The sequence below is a fragment of the Bombus pyrosoma genome, linkage group LG2, assembly GCF_014825855.1.
Source record: "Bombus pyrosoma isolate SC7728 linkage group LG2, ASM1482585v1, whole genome shotgun sequence".
Lineage (NCBI taxonomy): Eukaryota > Metazoa > Arthropoda > Insecta > Hymenoptera > Apidae > Bombus > Bombus pyrosoma.
Window position 1 is genome coordinate 9,295,861 of NC_057771.1, and position 20,590 is coordinate 9,316,450.

General features: G+C 36.4%; 2 protein-coding genes across 18 annotated transcripts in view; one reads left to right on the forward strand and one right to left on the reverse strand.

The window, feature by feature from the left end:
• Positions 1-17: 17 nt before the first annotated feature.
• On the reverse strand, positions 18-20,432 carry LOC122577074 (centrosomal protein of 120 kDa). 3 transcript variants are annotated; one of them, XM_043748167.1, is made up of 14 exons: positions 20,361-20,421; positions 19,825-19,887; positions 6,759-19,760; positions 3,774-3,819; positions 3,411-3,558; positions 3,079-3,334; positions 2,332-3,006; positions 1,953-2,254; positions 1,611-1,854; positions 1,434-1,554; positions 1,242-1,345; positions 880-1,161; positions 488-816; positions 18-411 (listed from the first exon to the last, which is right to left on the reverse strand). In XM_043748167.1, the coding sequence occupies exons 3-14, from the start codon at positions 6,825-6,827 to the stop codon at positions 81-83; spliced, it is 2,907 nt and encodes a 968-aa protein (XP_043604102.1). In that variant the 5' UTR covers positions 6,828-19,760; positions 19,825-19,887; positions 20,361-20,421; the 3' UTR covers positions 18-80. The 3 variants fall into 3 exon arrangements, with proteins under 3 accessions (XP_043604102.1, XP_043604096.1, XP_043604108.1); XM_043748161.1 differs by having other exon boundaries at positions 6,759-19,887; positions 20,361-20,432; XM_043748173.1 differs by lacking the exon at positions 2,332-3,006 and having other exon boundaries at positions 6,759-19,887; positions 20,361-20,425.
• Positions 3,826-20,590, forward strand: part of LOC122577095 (casein kinase I) — a 63,272-nt gene continuing 46,507 nt past the window's right edge. For 13 of the 15 annotated variants that reach the window (XR_006320063.1, XM_043748227.1, XM_043748212.1 and 10 more), the window contains exon 1: positions 3,826-5,810. Coding sequence is in view for 12 of the 15 variants with exons in the window: in XM_043748227.1 (XP_043604162.1) it covers positions 5,585-5,810 (226 nt within the window). In the remaining 3 variants the exon portion in view is untranslated. The remainder of the gene's footprint in view (positions 5,811-20,590) is intronic. The other 2 variants (XM_043748273.1, XM_043748279.1) reach the window with 2 other exon arrangements.

Here is a 20,590-nt window from a genome sequence, read left to right on the forward strand (position 1 = left end):
TATATATATAAATGATCATAAAGTATTTTATATTGTACTATGATATTGAAATATTTTAAGGTATAATTTATATAAAAGAATTACTTCATCATTAAAGATCTGATTTCATTATTTAATTTCATAATAACTGTATCGTCAATTGTATAACTCCCTGTTTTTAAAAGAGAATCACGTTCTTCAACTAATGCTTGCAATCTTTCATCCTGTTCATCTGATCTTTTTAATATGCCTTTGTTAGCATTTTGCGAAATTTTAGAGCCTACAGAACTTGGTGTAAATACTTGAGAATAAGCGTCTTTTTCAATGAGATATGCTTTTGGTTTGATTACATCAATTTCTTTCTGAATTTCATTTAACAATATTTGATCATTTGTTAAGGCAGTAGAATCTGCAGATAATATTTCTTCTAGGCTAAAAAAAAGAATAAGATATTTTTAAAACATATTAAATGTCACTCATGTTGTACCAATATACATATTGCACATACTCTAAGTTTTGTAATTCTTCTTTACTATTTTTAATTTGAACTTGTATAGCTTGTTGATGTTCCATTTTCATACGATGTATCTCACGAACTGCTTTTGCCCATTGTTCTTTGAAAAAAGATTTACTTTCCTGTGCATTTTGTAATTTTTTTTCAAGTGTCTTTAACTCTTGCAATAAATTTGCTGTTTGATCCTGCGTCAAAGAACCTTTTTGATAAGTTTCCAACTCTTCAGACTGTTTTGATACAAGCAATTGTAACTTTTCATTTTCAGTACTTAATTGTTCAGTTTGTGTTTCTAAAGCTGTTTTCCTCTTTTCAAGAGCATCAATCTAAAAATATTAAGATTGTATAATTTAATTCTTATTTATAAGGGCGCAAGTATGTTTATAAACCTTTGTCACAAGTTCTTCTTGAACCATTTGAAATGACTCTTTAAGCTCGTGTAATTTTGTATCATATCTCCATTGCAAATCTTCATTTGCTTTAATTAACCTAGTTTCTTTTTCAAGGCTTTTCAATCTTCGTGTTCTTAAGTCTTCTGTAGCATTATTTAAACTATTTGCTAGCATTTTACATTGTTCAACGCTACACGCAAGTTTTGTTTCTAAATTTTCTCTATGTTTTTGCCATTCCTGACTTAGCAGATTTAAATGACGATCTTCCTTCCTTTTTAACTAAATTATAAAAATGAATGATAGATCATATATACCTAAAATAAAAGTATCTTCTTTTCTATAGTCAGATGTAATTTTACCTCAATTTTAAATATTTCCATTTGTCGTTCTTTCCAAGTCTCTAACTCATCCACTATTTTATATGCTAAACTATCATCTAAGATTGGTGGCCCTAAGTTTTCATCTAATTCCAAACCAAATATTTTGTAATGTTATATTCTCATGCATAGATGAAACAAATGAATAAAAAATCATATACATTAAAAACTTACTAGGAATGGTTTTTTTAATCCTATAATATGGACCATAATCTTGTAAATTTAGCATAACATCCAAGTTGCCAATATTATTATGTTCTATATCATACAATGGTATATTATATTGGTACTCCATCTAAAATACATTTATTTAATGTATGTAATTGTAAAATATAATTTCTAATATATTACCTTATTTTGACAAAATAATTCTTTTGTATTAATTCTACTTTCAGATATACAAGTCTTAGTGCTTCCTTCCACTTTATATATACTAATTTTTGGTGGGAAATTTAGCAATAATTGTTTTATTTCATCTGTTGTTGATATAAATTGTAATTTGCACCCTATATTTTGTAATTTTACTTTTTCTCCTAATGAAGCTAGTATTTTTGGATGAAATTCTGAAGTAACTTCAGTTTTTGGATGATGGAACCTATATTAAAGAAAAGATACATATTTAAATAAAAAAAATCTCCTTCATAATATAAAATATTAATTTTAACTGTTACATTAGTAATTAGTAATTAGTACCGAATTTCCATATTTGGAATAATTAATTTTGAAGATATTGCCTTCATTGCTATCAACAAAATATTTAAATAATAACAGTGATAAGCCTCTACACTTTTAGAGGAATTATCGATATTAGATTGACATAGCAGTGTGTCAACTGAATGTGAATAAGTAGCTTTAACAGGTTGATCTCTTACAAGATCACAATTTAGAGTATGTTTATTTATATTATTGCATCCATTTGAGGGATTGAAAATTTGAATTCCATATTTTCTAAAATCACCAGCAGGATTTCTATGACAGTCTATTTCACTATAATTCTGAAAATTACAATTAAATACAATGAATATTAGTTCTAAATGTTGCTACTTTACCATCTATTCCAAACAAAGCTTACTACTTGTCTTATGATATTCTTTAATTCCGCAGAATTAGAAGTGATGAAATCATTGATCATTGCATTTGAAGTATCCATTGCTACACTTGTTTTACCTACATATTGCAATTTTAGCTGTAAATCGAGATATGAATCTCTACATTCTATTTTATTATTTTCATTGAAATCTGCTTTACATAAACAACACCGCTGATTTAAAATACTACTATTATTTTCAGTCATTTTAAGAAATTCTTCAATATTATCAGTAGGGATTAATGGTTGCAAATTTACTTCCGACTGACCTAATATATGATCTTTATATTTTAAATATATGAACAGAAATGGCTTTAGTTGTAAATATTCTTTGAAAACTTTTAATGAACTTCTGATCCTTATAACAATTTTTTCATTAAGTGTCCAAATATCTCCATACTCTTTTTTACTTTGATTAAAATATACATCATTTTCTAATATCTTACACCAAAAATATAAATTGTTTTTCATATCTGTATAATATCTCATTGGTAGCAAAGAATCTACATATGCTGCAGATATAGCAGTGATATTCATTAAAAAGAATTCATGACAAATATCTAATGGACCTAATTGTATAAGACGTTCATCACGTAACAAAATTGGTGTTACTTTATTAGATTGAACATTTGCTTGCTGACATTCTGCCAAATTTTTTAACTGTAATTTCATACCATAATTTTTGCATTATCATTATTAAGCATATATTTAAAAATAACAAATGATTTTTACCTCTAATTGAGCATTTACTGATGTAGCTTCTAGATCGTGGATACTTAAAGCAAGAAGTAACTCAGGTTTATGTATTTTGAGTTCACTTTTTAATCCTGATAGTTTATGCCAATTAGCTTTTACATTATCAATACCACTTTTAGCAAAAACTTGGGCAGATCTTAAACTAAGTAGAAGATATCCTAATTTTTCTTTGATATCATTACTTTTAACAGCAAAGCATTCTATTTTTAATGGAACTTGTCCTGACCTCATCCTACAAAGTTAAAAATTGTCTTTTAATAACAAACATTACGAAGTATTTTGTAATAAACATCATATATGATACATACTTTCGTAGTCTGTTTTTATCTACTTCCCAAACCAAATCATGATCATATTCAGGATTTGAATTTGGTTCTATTATATCAGTTTCCAAGGAATGTCCATTTAGAGTTGCAACAATTAATGTAGGTAGCAGAATTTGTTCAAAACCTTTGCCTAAGATTGTTAACATTAAACGTTAAGTTCTTCTAACTTTTATTAAGCAACATGCTTAGGTCATATCATGAAATTATTGAAATTAAAACAAAGTTGAAATTCAGAGAGAAATACATTTATTAATATTAAAAACATTACTATTTATAGTTACATTATTTCGCACAAGAAAGATTTTATAAATAAAAGGTTAACAAGTAATCAATCGTAAGATTTACCTTCTTTTATATTCAGTACAACTCGAACATCAGAATTTGCTAATTCCTCCATTGCATCATAATATAATAAATAAAAATAATTAGTATAAAGTGAGCAAATATTTAATGAAAATTAATGGAATCCGTAAAATTCGAATTGGTTACTATGGATACGTAGGTATTTAATGGCATAACATTTTATTTATCATGTCAATGTTTCACGGACGGCTTATAAATTACTATATAATATATATTATTTACACAATTAATAATCATTGAAATCTTCATAAGATTAGATTCGTTAGAGCCCTCTCGAATTTATTTGAAAATTCAAATAAACGCCATATTAGTGTCACTGAATTTGAATATAGATAAATAATTAGTCGTCTAAACTGGTCTGGTAACAAAATTGAACATCGACCAAATATTAATTTTTAACTTGTTTTATCAAAATCATATAGAAAAATACACATAACATAGAAAAATTAGTCATAATCGCGAAAGAGTTGCAAGATGTAAAGAAAAAGCTAAAAAATTATTGACGTATAAGAATGGAGATAGTTTGGAAAAGAGGGCGACGGCGTCGATAGATTGTTGGGAATGCGGCGTTATTTCGTTTCAAGTTGGCAGCACCGTCAGCCTCGTAACAAATCTCACCTATGTCGAGTCGAGCGCGAGAGACAGGAGCGTAAGCTTGTCCGCGATCGTTTGTCCGCGTTCGACAGGTCTTTCAAATAGCGTGCGTGTAATCGGTGGACGGTAGAGCGTAGGGATATAAATTGTATTCGTATAACCAGTTCCGAAATAAAAGTTTGTTGGAAAGCCTGGGGAGCGAAAGGACTGCGGAGGGGACTGCAGTTAATACGGGGCTTGTGTGTGGGCATATAATAGCCGATCGGGCATACTGGTGACACGGCTGCGGATTTTTCCTTCGACAAGAAGGAAGGAACATACGAAGCTCGCAAAGTGCATGTGCTAGTGTGCGTGTCACTATAAAAGAGTTCAGAGCCGCTTCGGCGGCGCTCCCAAATCTAACTGCAGAATTGAGTCTGTAGTGGTGAGGCCGCGGTACTATCGGGCCACGATTGAGTACGATCACGATCGCACGCGGCAGGGCCGTTTGTAATGGAGGAGGTTTCCGAGTGTATTCCCGTGCGACAGAACAGTCACGGCGATGCACGCCGTATTGACTGAGACGCGATATTTATCGTTGACTATTCCCCCCGGCCGGCCGGGCAAGAGAGGCAGGTCGAAATTGGTATGGAATCGTCCAGGGTCCTCGACACGACGAACACTCACTCCCGTCTGTGATAACCACTAGCCGCTTAGAAAGAGATAGAAGAAGAGAGAAAAAGGAAAGAAAGAGAGATAGAAAGCTGTTGTGTATTTTGCGCGTGTGTGTTCTCCTCGTCTGCCCTCTTCATTACGTCTTTAAGTGTAAACATTTCTCGAAATCCGTTTCGAGGTTAGGATAGCATGGGGATTGATCCCCTGAAGGCATCGACCGACGAACCGTGACACCTGCGACTCGCGTCGTGTACGCGGTGTGTGCTTTTGTGTGTGCGTGCGTGTGTGTATTCCTCCTTAGGAAACCGCTGGGAGTTATTATTTTCCATCGGCGGCCATCCAACGGGACGACCAAAGAAGAAAATATGTCAAGAATGGGGATCGATCCCCGACGATTAAGCGCCGTGCATCGTTTACATCATTAATTCGACTAATACAAGACTAACATCGGCAACGTTTTTTTTTTTACCGTACAATCGACCTTTTCTGTCACGTTTAAACAGACTGTCGCGGATTACTCTGCCACGACAGAGGACACTCGCACCATGCAGAAAAGAGACGGTAGAGACACACAGCTACAGCTCGCGCGTAGCTCTGAACGCGAACAGGAAACGACCAAGAGGATCTCTCGTGGTAGCGGTAATGCTACCAGATTCAACGCGTATTCCTCAAGGTATAGTGTCACCTCCTCCTCTAATGTACTCATGGTCGGTCCCAACTTCCGTGTCGGCAAGAAAATTGGATCTGGCAACTTTGGAGAACTTCGACTCGGTGAGTTTGATTCTCTTTTCCTTTCTTCCTTTTTTTATATTCTTCATTATTACATATCTTTCTATATGTACTTTTTTCGTTTATTTTTCCATGTACGTTCTACATATATGATCATAAATAATACACGTCATGTTAAAACGTTCGTCTCCGTCAATGATAATATTCGCGCGTGAAAGTGACTTTTTCAATGGCATCGAACAAAATGGAGCCACGTAAAAGAACACCCCGTGTGCTGTCGTTAGTAAGCAAGAAAGAAATCCTTCCTAACCTTTCCGGAGCGGTTCGCGTTACGGGAATGAACGGAACCTTGAAGCAACATTTCATTCCGATCGATCTTAATGGAATTCGTTTCAGCTGATCTCGCTTCGACTCGCCCGCAAGATCTTTCATCCTGTTCGGTGCACTATCAACGCGTATTCTTTCTATTTTTTCGACATTTACGTTCTCGAAAAATCGCGTACGGCACGAGTGCAAAGCCATCATTTAAATTAATACTAGAATTATTTTGCAGCGGTTAAAATGTCCAATTTGCAATTTTTCACAGAAGTTTTATAAAGTTACAGCGGTACATTTTTCAGGATTTTTTAATGATCATTCTTTTACAAATATATAAACGTAGATTTGCTTTCTTCCCTTATTACGTCATTTTCCGTATATCTTCCATTTTGTTTACTTCAGTAACACATTCAGAGTCTCTAACGTAATAATACTAAAGTACGACCAAGGACCTTTTGATCGATAGATTTTTCTTTTATAATAGAATATCTTGTAATTTATAAAATTTACTTCTAAAATTCCATCCGCTTTATTGCCAAATGTATTACCATCAAGCAAGACAATTTATTAAATTTATCAATACAATACCAAATCTTGTAACTCGTGATTTATACAATTTTGTTAATAATGTAATAATTTAATTGTACAAGAATGTCCAGATTAACCACTTACCAAAGATTCCAACGAAAACACAAATATTCCCACTTGTGCGAATGAAAAATAACAAATAATATGAAACATGACGTTCGAAAGTAAATTCACCAAATTTTTGTCTCAATCGCGCGGACTTGCCATCTTCTATACAATACTTTATTTTCGTAAAATTATCGCGAACGCGTTAACAACAATGACAATGTATTTCAGCATTTCGACTTGCATCGGTATCGTCCGAAGTTCAGGTCTTACTGCGTGACGTAATTCTCCGACGATAAATTTATATCTTTTATCTATGCTAAAAGAGAGTGTGCATCGAATATAAAGATGTTTATGTCCGCCATGGCCTCCCTGGTGATTTTATTACGTGCTCGGCTCGCACGTTCCGCGAAACGGTCGAACTTTAACATACCAATTAACGTACCATGCGCATATGCATCTTCGCACGCTTTTAACTATGAAAAAATATCGAGTATTATCGATGGTGCGAAGTTAAACAATCGACTCGTCGATTTGTTTGCTATTCCGCCACGTGACTCGGGTTAAACGAGCTCCTTCGATAAACATTGAATTTTACCAGGTACAAATGTTTTATGTATAACCTCGCGACGAGCCAAGTGTGCGTCGCGATGCTTGCAACTCCAACAACTTGTATAAACTTTTTGCTCATTGTCTTTCGTTTCGCACGCATTCACGATAGCTACCGCTAGTGATGGACTGAAATACGTGGCAAGCGGGTTCGAAAATTTACCCAGTTGAATTAAATCGATCGGTCGAATCAAATTCGAAGATTCTATAAATATCTTGAAACGAAGAAAGAAGCGATACTTTCAAGTAAATTAGAACCTAAACCTTAAATTTTTTAGGAGTATTTTGGGAAACGAAAAAGGAATGTACCTACGCGTGTGTACAGGTCAAATAGGTTCGAGAGTTTTGTTACATATTCCCTATTATCCGTTGGAATCCTTTTCACGGTTATGGTTTTTAATTACCCAGTGACGAACGCAAATGTAAAAATAGAATTTATAGGAATCCTGCTTTATCTGACTTTTCGAAATTTGCTAGAAGAATTCAACTGAATGCTAATACCTTTCTGACTCATGCGATTCGATTGTAATTTCTAGGGCGTTCCACTCGTTCAAATGTCGTAGTACGTACATAGTTAGAAGTAGATTTCCCAAACTTGCGACTACTTGTTCTGCGATTTGAAACCCACTTGCGAAGATCAAATACATATTTGGTAAATGATATAGCGAACGAATTTTGAGAATTAGATTTGATTCGGATCTCGCGTGAATAATTATATACAAAGAGGCAGTAGCTGTTAATATTATTCTGTATATCGCGGATGTTTATGTAAATCTACATTTGTACGGACACAATTAACACGTTGAATGCCATGCCAGTTTTACAAGATTTGGCCGTGGCGCCACGATGAATTTTTTATTATGCGACACATATAGTGTTGGAATATTACCTACAACAGATATGTTACGGTGTATAATCATCATTAATGAATTTATTTAACTGATGTGACCCCCATGGCGCTGTAATGCAATTTCGCTCGATTCATTTATTTTTTGCGATTATCAATTATCTCATATTGTTTCTTCATGTTGATAAATAATTGTTCTATGTTGCTACGTTCCGGGACCTACCATACACTATAATCCTTCATACTTATTCGGACCCGCAATAATCCTAAAGAACCATTACAATATTTAACAACTTCTATTTTACTGCCAAGGCCCTTAATTGCCATCAAACATCTTTCAGGTCGAAAGGTTTTTTAGGGTTATTGCTCATTAAGATAAAGCACGGAAGAAGAGGGTTTTTCCCATGTTCGACAGCCACTGGTGAGGGGCGCACATAATGGATCTATATTTCATGTATAAATAAAATTATTTTTATATGTTTTATATTGCATTAATTTCGTCTCGCCATTGTAGTAACGACGGTAATAATAACAAATTTATAAATATTGACATTTGTTCAAATTATGTATTTCTACTAATCTTGATGTGCCGGTCATAGGTGACCCCCATGGCATTCAACGTGTTAAAGAAATGAAACCTAGGTAGACATTTGTTTCATCCACTAAATATTGTATCAATTATAGTCACAAAATGATAGATCTTCTTTTTTTGGAGCATGTTATGTATATGAGTGACGAGTAATAATAACAAATTTATAACTATTGACATTTGTTCAAATTATGTATTTCTACTAAACTTGGTGCGCCGGTCATAGGTGACCCCCATGGCATTCAACGTGTTAAAGAAATGAAACCTAGGTAGACATTTGTTTCATCCACTAAATATTGTATCAATTATAAAGTCACAAAATGATAGATCTTCTTTTTTTGGAACATGTTATGTATATGATTGGCGAGTTTTGAATTGAAAAGAGGATTGTGTTTAAAAAGTGGAAGGAATCGAGTGTTCCACAAATTCTACGGGCAAATCGAATATCCTTTGCTCTAATGGAAACAGACCTAGCCGTGGCTGGTACAAAGCTTCGTGTTTTCAAAGAGAACGAATTAGGTAAACCTCTAAGCTACTATCTTGGGAGATTAGGAATATTGAACTTCGAGGATCGGTGTTGAAATCCAATAGGATCGCACGAACAATAATTAAAATCGTGATTCATCATGCGAAAATGTACTCTTCTTTGCTTCTTTGCTATCTATTAATTCTGATTAGAGTTTCAGATCGATAAGAACGTTGTGCACTTTCTATTTTTCTTACATGTACTTTATGAACTATCGTAATATATACGACAGTTCACTTGTTCGACATTGTTCACTTGTATATACGACAGTTCGAACACTTGTAGAAGTCTTTTTTATGATATACGTACAAATTGTTATATGTATCGTACAAAACATTTTGAAATTTCATTAGCACTCTTATGAGACCCGACTATCGTGATTATATTGGTAAAGCTGGAAACAAATCTGGGAATGTAATATAAAAATTGTAAGATATTTGGCGTAAGAAAAATATTTAAACAGTCAATTATCTAGTATATTAATAAATCTCGATAATCAGTGAGGTCATCTTCCATACTTATTATATGTTTAAGATATTAATATAAGTTTTTGCTAAACATATACACATTCGCAATAAATATATCGTAACTTCTTATATACATTTTCAGATTATTTCACATTCGAAAATGTTGTATGCGATGCGTGCAGAGTTCATGCGTGGAAATGTTCAAATATTTTCACGAGTCGTGGTAGATATAAATGTAATTTAGATAAATAAATCTATTTACTGCTTGTGTCTCGATATCCGATCGATAAAAGATGTGGCTTACGCCTATAAACCTTAGACGATATTAACTGTGTAAATATTGCAAAAGGAATAGGGTCTGTGTCATCAAAGTATACGCTTCTCGAAACTTCAAAGGGGATATTACGTGTTCAGGGAACAGAGACAAAAGGGCGTCTTCCGTGACTCTTTTCCCGTTGTCTTTCGGAAATCACTAAGCGCTCCGACAAATAACCGTCTCCTTATGCGTCGCATTAGGACGTGTTTACGCACTATCAGCTGAAATTGTTCAGCTGGAAGTGGTCCCTTGCGCTGGCCTTATCGCCGTATCGCGTACAGTTATTCGATGTATATGGAATTTACAATTCCATCGTATCGTTTAAGTTTCGTGCGTTGCTTCGATATCTCTTAAAGATACCAATATGAAACTTCAATTTACGAGTCGTTTTTATAATTAAGGGAACTGCTACGATCAGGCGGTGGCTGCGATTTCTAGTAACTCGAGTAAAGCACAACAGAAAGCAATTCGAAACAATCAAAGTCAAATCACCTTTTGCGACGTGCTATAAATTCATAGTTCACTTTTGAATATGAAGGCCATAGATGAAGAACTTGATAAGTCACGTTTCTCGTTCTCTATGCAAGAGCAATTTAAGAATTCGATATACGTTGTCGATCAATTTCACGTTAAACTTGTCTTTTCACTCGATTTGGGAATTAAATTCTTGTCGTTTATAAAATATTTAATAACGTTACTTATACGTATCTATATATAGACTAACGCTAAATAAGTTAAACTAACGTAACTAACTAAAGTAATATTATTCGTTTGTTACGAAACATCGTGGATTTCTCGTGACAAGGACTCGAACTATGAATTTCCAACGTTAGAAGTTAGTAGGTGATTTTCAGGAATTGCTTTGCTCGTGTTCTTACGAGAATAGAAGAGGGAAAGAAAGGAAAAATAGAGCGCACGTTGTAAGGTTTCGTTACAAAGTATGATTCAAGCATACCGTGTAATCGTGTGAAATGGTCGAAGCCTGCATTCGAGAACCGCTGACGCGACATCGCGAATAGACAAGAATGTTTAGAGCAAACGATCCTTCGTCGACGTTACGAATTAGCGAATAGTCGCCTATTCGAAGATATTATTTTTCTATAGACGCACGATGAGCTTCTTGTTAGCGCGCCTTTCCCCGAGTAACACTGTAATTTCGAAACGTGTCCCACAAGTATATGTATCTTGTATCGAGAACACAATGTGTGAGTGTTATCGGGGCTGAAAAATTTTAGGCTCTTCCTGTGATTCATCCCTGAAAGATCAGCCGCGTGTGAATTCCCCATTTAGTTCTTCTGCCTGGATGGTTCCCTCAAGTCCCTCGCCTTGTACTCGATTGCTTGCTCGGTCTCTTGTTGCGGTTATTACTGTCCGAAGATTCCGGTTTTCAGTAGTTCTCCCTTCTGAAAAAATCATTTGTGCGTCTCGTTGGCGTTATTCGATCCTCCTCTTGGGAATCAGTAGCTTCTTTCTTCTTTTTTTCTGACCGATCAGCTGATAATATGGGAAATGAGATAGTTTCGAATAAATTATATCGTGAAATTAGTTGAACGGACTCAAAAAAGTGCAAGCGTAGCTGGTTTGAAATAGAACTTCATTCACCGTTTCAATCACACTCCGTATTTTTCCACTGTTTACAAAAGCGGTATTAACGTACATGATTTTGCCTTATAACCCAGTAGGTAATTTACGAAGAAATTAGAGTTGATTCATGAATGATCGACGACGATTACAGTATCTATACACGTATGGTAATATGATAATAGAATGACGTCGAACGTATTGGTTACCGATATTTAAGCATTAAAAAAGCGATCGTGATTGTTATCAATCAAATTCGTAAACACGCTATAGTAACGATTTAGCGACATTATCTTTTGATAAGTTAGCGCTAGTATATAAGCATGTTCGGTTCGGTTCGGGTCGGTTCGGTTACATTTAAAACGATGCTTGTCGAAGGCGTATGACTCATTCTTAATATTAAAGCGTTTGTCGCGTGGTTGCGTTCTCGTTCGACGGCTGCACTTTACCGAACGCATCGTAACTACGCGTTCCCTGTGTGTTTGTCGTCGACGCTTTTTTTGCCAGGGTCTGACATTCCGATTCGTTTCCCTTCCGCTGGTGAAACTTCGTATCGATTTGTGCACGGGCCAAGTGGCCGATATAAATAATCCGTGATTTAGAACTTCCATAATTTATAGTCTTGTACGGATTCAAACGGTGACCTTAATAACGTCCCGAGGAAAGTATCATCGTCCTCGCAGACGCGAATACCGAGTTCGCAAAGTCGAGTCTCCGCTTGATTCCTTAGTCGATTCGTCTTAGGATCTATGTACTTGGCCGATTGAAAAGGCTTTTCGTTCTAGCGTTCTGAATAATGCCATTATACCAGAAGATATTTTGCAGTATCGTAAAATCGTCAATTGCATCGATCGGGTTAACCGTCTGGAGTCGGCGTTGCTTTACATTTCACTGATTTCATAGGTAGCGATAAAGGTACATTAATACCGTCGGTATTATTCGCGGACATTCATCGTCCGATTAAGTCATCGAAGTGTGAAGCGTTCCTTTCCCGTCGATATTATCGAACGTGTCTAACAATCGCGCCGTCACATAGCGATCGTTCGATTTATACCGGCAGTAGCTCTATTTTTCGGTGTAGCTGTTCTTCTCTATCTCTGTTTTAATTTTCTCTTCTTAACTTTACACTTTGTTTACAAGTGAAAGACGAATACAATAAATAATAACTAAATGCAAACTAAATGCAAATTATCAGAAGTCTTCGTCTTTGCCTTAATCGCAGAAACTTGTCACTTGTTTTGCGTTAGAATTCTTATATAGTTCTCGGATGTGTCAATACATTTTTTGCGAAATTAATCTCGCTCCGTCGTACTTAAATCACAAACGGTTGACGAACGATATCGTCCATTATCTTAATGCAATGGTCGTGCCGAGGAGCACGCCATCAGGTTTTCCTCTACTTCATTGATAGTAATTGTAGATTCGTACTTTGAATTCAGCGTTGCATGTTCCGCCTTCCATTGATGCATCGAACCATCGGGTATTCTTCGGAGATTAGTTCGTTGCCCGTTTCATTCGAGCAGGAACAAAGTTAGCTAATAAGCACGATACAGTCGCGTGACCATAAAAAGTTTGCCGTTGTGATTATCACGTCGTCGTTAAAATTCTTTTGGCGAAACCAAAAATTTGTTAATTCCACTGCTACCTGTCGGATACTCGACGCATCGAATGATGTTCGATCATATCGTTCTTCGAAGAACCAGATTGCTTTATCGCGATGCAATTCTCGATAAAGATTAATTGGCTAGCACTACGTGTATTTATGAAAAGCTATATCGTGCTCCTTCGCACAAGATTTAACGCAATTTAAAAGGACGAGTCTACCACTTCTCATATCTTATATCCATTCGTTATACGAGTTTATTTGAAAATCTATCAACGAAAACGTAACTAGCTGGAACGATAGATTGGCCAACATCGATACAGTATTCGATCTTATCGAATACCGATTACTTTTACCGATCATTTGTTTTTTTTCTTTCCCAACGATAATTATTCTCCAGTCCGATGTTTCGAATTCGCAGAACAATTAACTACACCTTTGACTCTTTTTATCGTCTATCGTCATAATCTCACTGAAATAATCCTCCACGCCGATTGTATCCTTCTAATTTCTCAGTAATTGATTTATTCGTGAAAGAAAGAGATTTGTAATCTACTCAATGAGACAACGGTTTTTAATCTTCAAGCGTAGAACGTGTATCAAAAAGGAAGTGCGAAACTCGACTACGTTTTATCAGTTATACGACAAACACTTATATCGTTAGGGTACGATCATCCTATCAGCAATTTACGTAACTGATTTTCCAATGATTATAAGATCTCCAGCCACCTCTCTGTTTTCTTTTCTTTTATCACTATATTATACGAACATTTATGCGAACGCGAATTTTTACACGTCTAAGACAGAGTTTTGTTTCATGTACTAAATATTACAACGAGTACTACGATGTCCTTTCTGGTTAAAATGTCCTATCTACCGATTCGAAACTGAAGAAAACCGAAGTTTTATCGCTTTCCCTGTTCAATAAAAAATATTTAATTATTATTTGATAACAGCTTTTATTACGTAATTTTACACGAAAGATACAAAGTATACGAGTAACTTGAAATATTTCAACGCGTTTGGGAAAACGAAAAAACGCTAGATAATAGATAAGAAAGACGTTTTAACTAATTCTATATACTTTAAGCATACTTTATATAATTTTGTATATTATATATAGTTTATATATTTTATATAGTTTTGTATATACTCGAAATAATAAATACATGAAAAGTCCGCAGTCTAGTTGTTATTACACGCAAGAACGACCGTCTTAAAAAAAACATATGCCACGTGGCGTAGTTGGCGTGTTCTCTCCTGTCCCTTATACAACGATTATCAGTTTATCATCTTGCTTTAGCAGCCAGTGCCGTAGTTCGTCGGTATGGACAAGCTGTAAATGCACTTAGCGAGGGATCTGATTGGTCTACGATGTGGTCATTGTGCCTTCGCTGGCGTTTCTCGTATCGCGTGGCCCGTGCAGAGTTCGGCCAACAGGCGTATCGGTTGTGTACGCCGCGGTAAATTGCTTTCCAAAGTGATCCAGAAGCGTATTGCCTATGCTACGACCAGGGAAACTGGCTTGCGGTTGTTCGCGAGAACGTGCACACTGCCTCGAGCTATCTTCCGCGATGTATATTCTGCCGCATTGGCTTCCACATCGCTCAGTGGACTGTTCGCGTGGAATAACTCGTCGAGAATGGCGTTTATTGATTCAAGAGGCGATGCGCGACAGGAAAGAAATTTCTGTTAACGCTCGGCCCTGCTGTATTCGCTAGTGATCTTAGCCTGTGACGTTTTCGATGTTGGTTAATATGAAAAGCGATTCTTGGTGAAGTACACACTTAAATGAATAAATATGTGTATAATCGATTATGATGCTTCGCGCTGATTCTAATAGCTTTGTAACTCTCTGCTAGTTTTCTCTGCAATCTTTAATCCTTTCGAAACTAACGGAACTATAGCTATATCCCAAGGTGCTTTACTTTTAGAAAGACTGCTCGATGGTTATATAACTTTTTTGATGTTACTTTCGATGAGATATACCTATTATATATTGGGACATAGGATCGTTCTTCTATTATAAGTAGGTTTATACATCGTTCTAAGAATGTCTAGCTTTTTTCATATACTGCACTGCTTTATTACTATTTTGCTTGACATATGATCTGTATTGGTAGTTCTCAACCAATGGTACGTGGATAATTTGTGCAATATATAGGTACTATAACAATTTCATCATCCGATAGTTCGAGTATTGTCAATGTTAACGTGTGCGATCGTCTCAATTCTGAGTAACCGATGCTAGAGATCATATGACAGTAACCTAATTAAATGTATAGTCTTAAATTCCTACGTACGAGACACGGTTTTTCTTAGCGGTACAGAAATATTTTCATGTCTATTTCGATGTTAGAAAAAAGTTGAGAATCCTCCACCCGTATTATTATATTATTATCTTGATAGATATATTTAAATTGTACGAAATCTTATTCAAACTTTCCACCAGATACGTGCAAAACCTGTTATATTAACGTCTTCGTTGATGAAAGAAAAATTCATATCTAAAGAGCTTAAGCGTGCTTTCGCATGCACAAAATACATTCTTCCCACGTGTCTTCTCCAAATATCTCTTCACTCGTTGTTAATATTCTAACATAAACATTCTTCTCATTCACTCGTTATCCATACGAATTCTATCGTTCTCGCGTAACATTACGAAAATATGAGCGACGTTGATAGATACTCATAAAAGGAATACTTTTGGTTTCTGTTGTTATCGGAGAACGTTTACAGTTTCTTGAAGATTCGGTCCGTTTAGAATAGGAAGTCCTATTACTTTTTTCAGGCGCCATGTGGTTCTCTTTAACACGACCGTTGAATTGATTTCCGCTTTCGGCGTGTCGGAGAAACGAGAGCCAGCTATAACGGCAGTTATTTGCGGGCTCCGCATGTGTGTTCGTGTTATACGTGTCGTAACAGTCGTACAGCCGTGGTAATCACTCTCTACCTCTGAACTTACAGAAGCGCACGACCCGACGAAACTTGTTTCTTTCTTTTCGTCGTAATAATATACCGCTGTTGGAAAACTCGATCAGCTGATGCACTGACGTCATTGCGGTGTAAAGCCGTTGAAGCGATCGCGGTGTATATCTCGACAAGCTTTCGAAATCTTAGCAAAGTCGAACGAGCTGCTATCGTTTCTTAACTTCTTCTTGGAAACTTTGTTTGCCAATTTTATCACAATTATTATATAGAATGCACTCTAATCGACGGACCGTTATACAGGATATCCCTTGCATTTGGATTAATCCAGCAAGGGTCGAGCAGAGAAATAATTTGTTGCAATAATAAGTTGCATAGATGAGATAAGATTCAAATAAAGTAACTTATTGTTTTGTCAAGATGAAAGAAAGGTATGTATGTTGGAGAACGAATCAGGTTAAAAGATACTTTGACATTAATTTTGTAAAATTTATCGTACAAAAGGTAGGAAAAACATCGAGCTTAATTATACGAAGATTACAAGAATGTCGCTCTTCTTGACAAAAAAGAATTATCTTAATGTATAAAGTACGTAGCTAAGGGTGGAAAGAATCTGTTGGATTTAACGACGTAGTTGATGAAGTTTTGTAGAAGCCAAAGATATAACCGCTGAGACGCACAATATCTTAATATTATGACGAGTAATATTTTTAAAGTTATGACGACGGTGGAATTATTCGACAACGTAGGTGTATTGAATTTCCCAACTGCTCTTGTACAAAGAATGGAAAACGTGATTTACCTTTATCTCTCTTCGTTTATTATACCTTACAGAATTAAGTTAAACTAAAATTAAAATATCTAAAGTTAGAACATCCAGACCTATTTAAAAGTATATCGTAGTAGTGACCTTAAAACCTTTGAAATATCTCTCCCATTATATCTTATATCTATCATATTGTGTATCATATATCTTAGACGTAATACGCTACGTGCTGCGTTATTCGAATCCATTTAATTTTGACTAATGAAAGTTTCCTGTATCTTCCATAATTTTTAGTTATGATTTGACCCATATATTTGTATATACACACGTTCCTACGAACAAATCATTTAGCCTCGATTCTTATTTTTAATTTTTCTAGTGAACGCGTATCGCATTAATTGCTCGTTACGATACTCCATTTTCCTTGGTTCACGAAACGTCGATGTGAAACCGGTCGAACGAGAGTTCGTACGAAGCGTTTCAAATAGGCTTCTCGCGTTCGTTGAACAAGCTGGTTGTCCTTTATTTGGCCGGAACCTTGGTGCTCGTTCGGGGACAGGAAGTACGAAATTCCAAACTGTAGACTACAGAGCGGTGTACGTAAAACCGACCTTCCGGTTATACCTGAGGGGGTCGATCGTTCCTGTTGTTCCCACGGTCGTGTTCTCGAAAAATTGATCGATCGCTCCCGAGGGTGCGACATTTGCCTAAATCCACACCCTGCCGCCTTTACTTTTCGCGTTAGAAGCACAAAGAGTTTGATTCGGGCTTGAGATTAGAATGCGTATCTTTCTTTTGACAATAATACGATATATTCTGAAGAGCCAAACTGATCGGCTTCTCTTTTTCTTAATTTCTTAATTTTATTAATATACATATTACTGTACACGTTAATGTACAAACGCGACATGTAAATATACATCCTATTTTTCAGATGTATAATCAATTGTCGAAGTAGATCCTATATATGTTATGGGACACTCGCTGTATATACATGTTTTTCATTTCATATTTTCTTCCATTCGACAAAGCTGTTATACGAGAACTCTCTTCGATTTACCTCTGGCAATTACGGCGCATGACGCTATAATTACGTAACTTCCCGAAACTTCTGTGCGGAGTAGAGTGAATGTTTATCTCGAAACCGGTAAACAGAAGCCAAAGGAAACTCGGTCGGTTCTCCTTGAAGATTCTCCACGGTACAGCCCGTGTCTTTAGGCAGTTTCGAATGACAAGGAAGTACGTCGGGGAAGGAGGGGGATATCGAGACGAACCGATCCTTCGGCGATCCACTTTCCGAACACGGTAACATTCCGAGTCATCTCGGTCAGCTGATTCACACCGGCTACACAGCTGACTCTTAATTTCTCTTATGGCGTCGGCGAACAAGGAGCGCTGCTTCGTCGCCTCGTCGCTTCGTGTCGTGTCGTGTCTCGTCTCGTTGGTTCGTGTCGTTTCGTTTCGCGTCGTGTCGTCACGGTTGCAATTTTCTAGTGCCCGGTCGGTCGAACGACCGGTCCTGATCGGCCGGTGGCATCGATGAATTCTTGCAGCCGTGTGCCAAAGGAAACGCACACGTTCACAAACTCGAATAGCACGCACACTGCCGTACGAAACGTTGGAGGGCAGGTAGCAACCTGTCTGGTTGGCCGACTCGCTGGCTCGAGTGACTCAGGAGAACCTGATGACTGCAAAGTGAAATGAACTCGGCCCCGGATCCGGCTAGACTAGCCGCACACCGTGTAACGTCCTTTTAACGCTGCCTTGTCGCTGCCTGCCTGCCTGCTTGCCTGCCTGGCTGTCTCTCCTCTCTTTTCTGTCTCTCCCTTCTCTTTACGCCCGTGTGGGTTGGCTGTGTTCTTCGCCAACTCGGCAACGGAAACGCGATATATTTTTAGACAGCCACTTCTTCGGCTACTACTCGGACTTGACCCACGCGAGATGTTAACAGTGTCACACGCGTGTCCGTGGCTCGAATCGTCTACCTGTTCGCTGCTACAGCTCGTTAATTGCCTCGTGATCAGCCAAGACGTTCTTTGGCTAGGGGATATAGGAAGCGCGAAACAGGCGATAAAGTACCGGATGATAGTTGATGCTTGGCTGATCGTTACGTAACCGATAGGACGGATGAAACGGGACTGGCAAGTATCGTATTGTTAACTCTGCAGCATATACTTTGGATGATACACGAGCCAATCGTGTTTTTGTATTATTAAAAGTACCCATCTATCCTTTGACTTTGAGAAAAATACGACAGAGTGTTTGTCGATAGCATAATATATCGCCTCAATTTTATAGTAACATTGTTCTTGAAACGTTGAAAGAACTTTTGTTTATTGAAACAAGAGTGAATGTAAATGCTCGTAATGTAAAAATCGAGAATTGAGTAGTAGCAGGGTTAAACAACGAATCAAAGTTATCGTTGATTCATCAGGCTATTCGTTGCTACTTCAAGGTTCAACGACACGCGATGCTATTGCGTTTTGCCATGTATTTGCCTCTCTTTTTCATGATAGATGTGTGTATATGTTCGAGGAAAAATTCAGAAAGAAGAGAAACGCTTGTTTATGAAGCATTTCGAGGCGGACGATTTCGCAAACAACGATCGGTTACACTGTATTTGGTCGGCTCGATTAGTGGATTAACGTTTTCGTACTCTCCAAACGCGTTCGTATTTACTCCGTCTGGCCTGATATGTCTCATGGTTTGCCACGATTACGCACTTCCCCGGTTGTATTGTTCAAGAGATTCAGGTTGGTAATTGGTGGCGAGGCTCGAAGACGCTGTTCTCGACGCGACGAATCAACTTCTGTTAATTAACTGCCTCTTTAGAAGCATCAAAACAATTCGAGGATCGCGATGATATTACCTACCTTATTTATATTCCGTTCGACGCCCTCTCAGCCACCCTTTCGTTGAAAGCACTTCATCATTCGCTAAACGAGGAGATAATGAAAATACCAGTGTTTTATTTATTTGAAGCTTTTACTTTTTTATTCGTTTATATAACGCAATTCTAGCAATTGTCTATCGCGTATAAATATTGGAATTGATAGCAAATTCAAATCGATAAGGAAGGCTCGACTTGAAGATTTAAGTATCAAACGGTTGTTTATCAGAATGTTACATATATTTCGTTCTTTTTAAATTTCATAAAATTATAAAATCTAAGTGGAAGAAATAATGATATGGAATTCGTGGAATTCCTTTTCGCAGCCACGATGTTAAAAAAATAGAATTCCATTGTGCAATTTGGATGAAAGAAAATTGCAAATGAAATGTTGCGTTATAGCAATGTTAGCCCTTAATTTGTTAATAATAATCTGTATAATGAATACAATTAAACTGACTGTAAAATGTCCACATTTGATTTTTGCAAAAGAAAGAAAAGAAAAGAAGATAACGATACCTTACAATAAACAGAGATGCAAATATATTAAAACACGATCAGATCTCCAGTATATCTTTTAGTTATTTGTTTCATCGGTTCTCATCTTGCTAAACAACAATTATAAACAGTCTAAGAAATCTGTTCTTTTTCACTCACGAGTTGCTATTTATACTATAAAGCTAAAGAAACCGCTATAAGAAAGAGAGGAATGTTATGTAAAATTTACGATAATACGTACGCAAATCGAT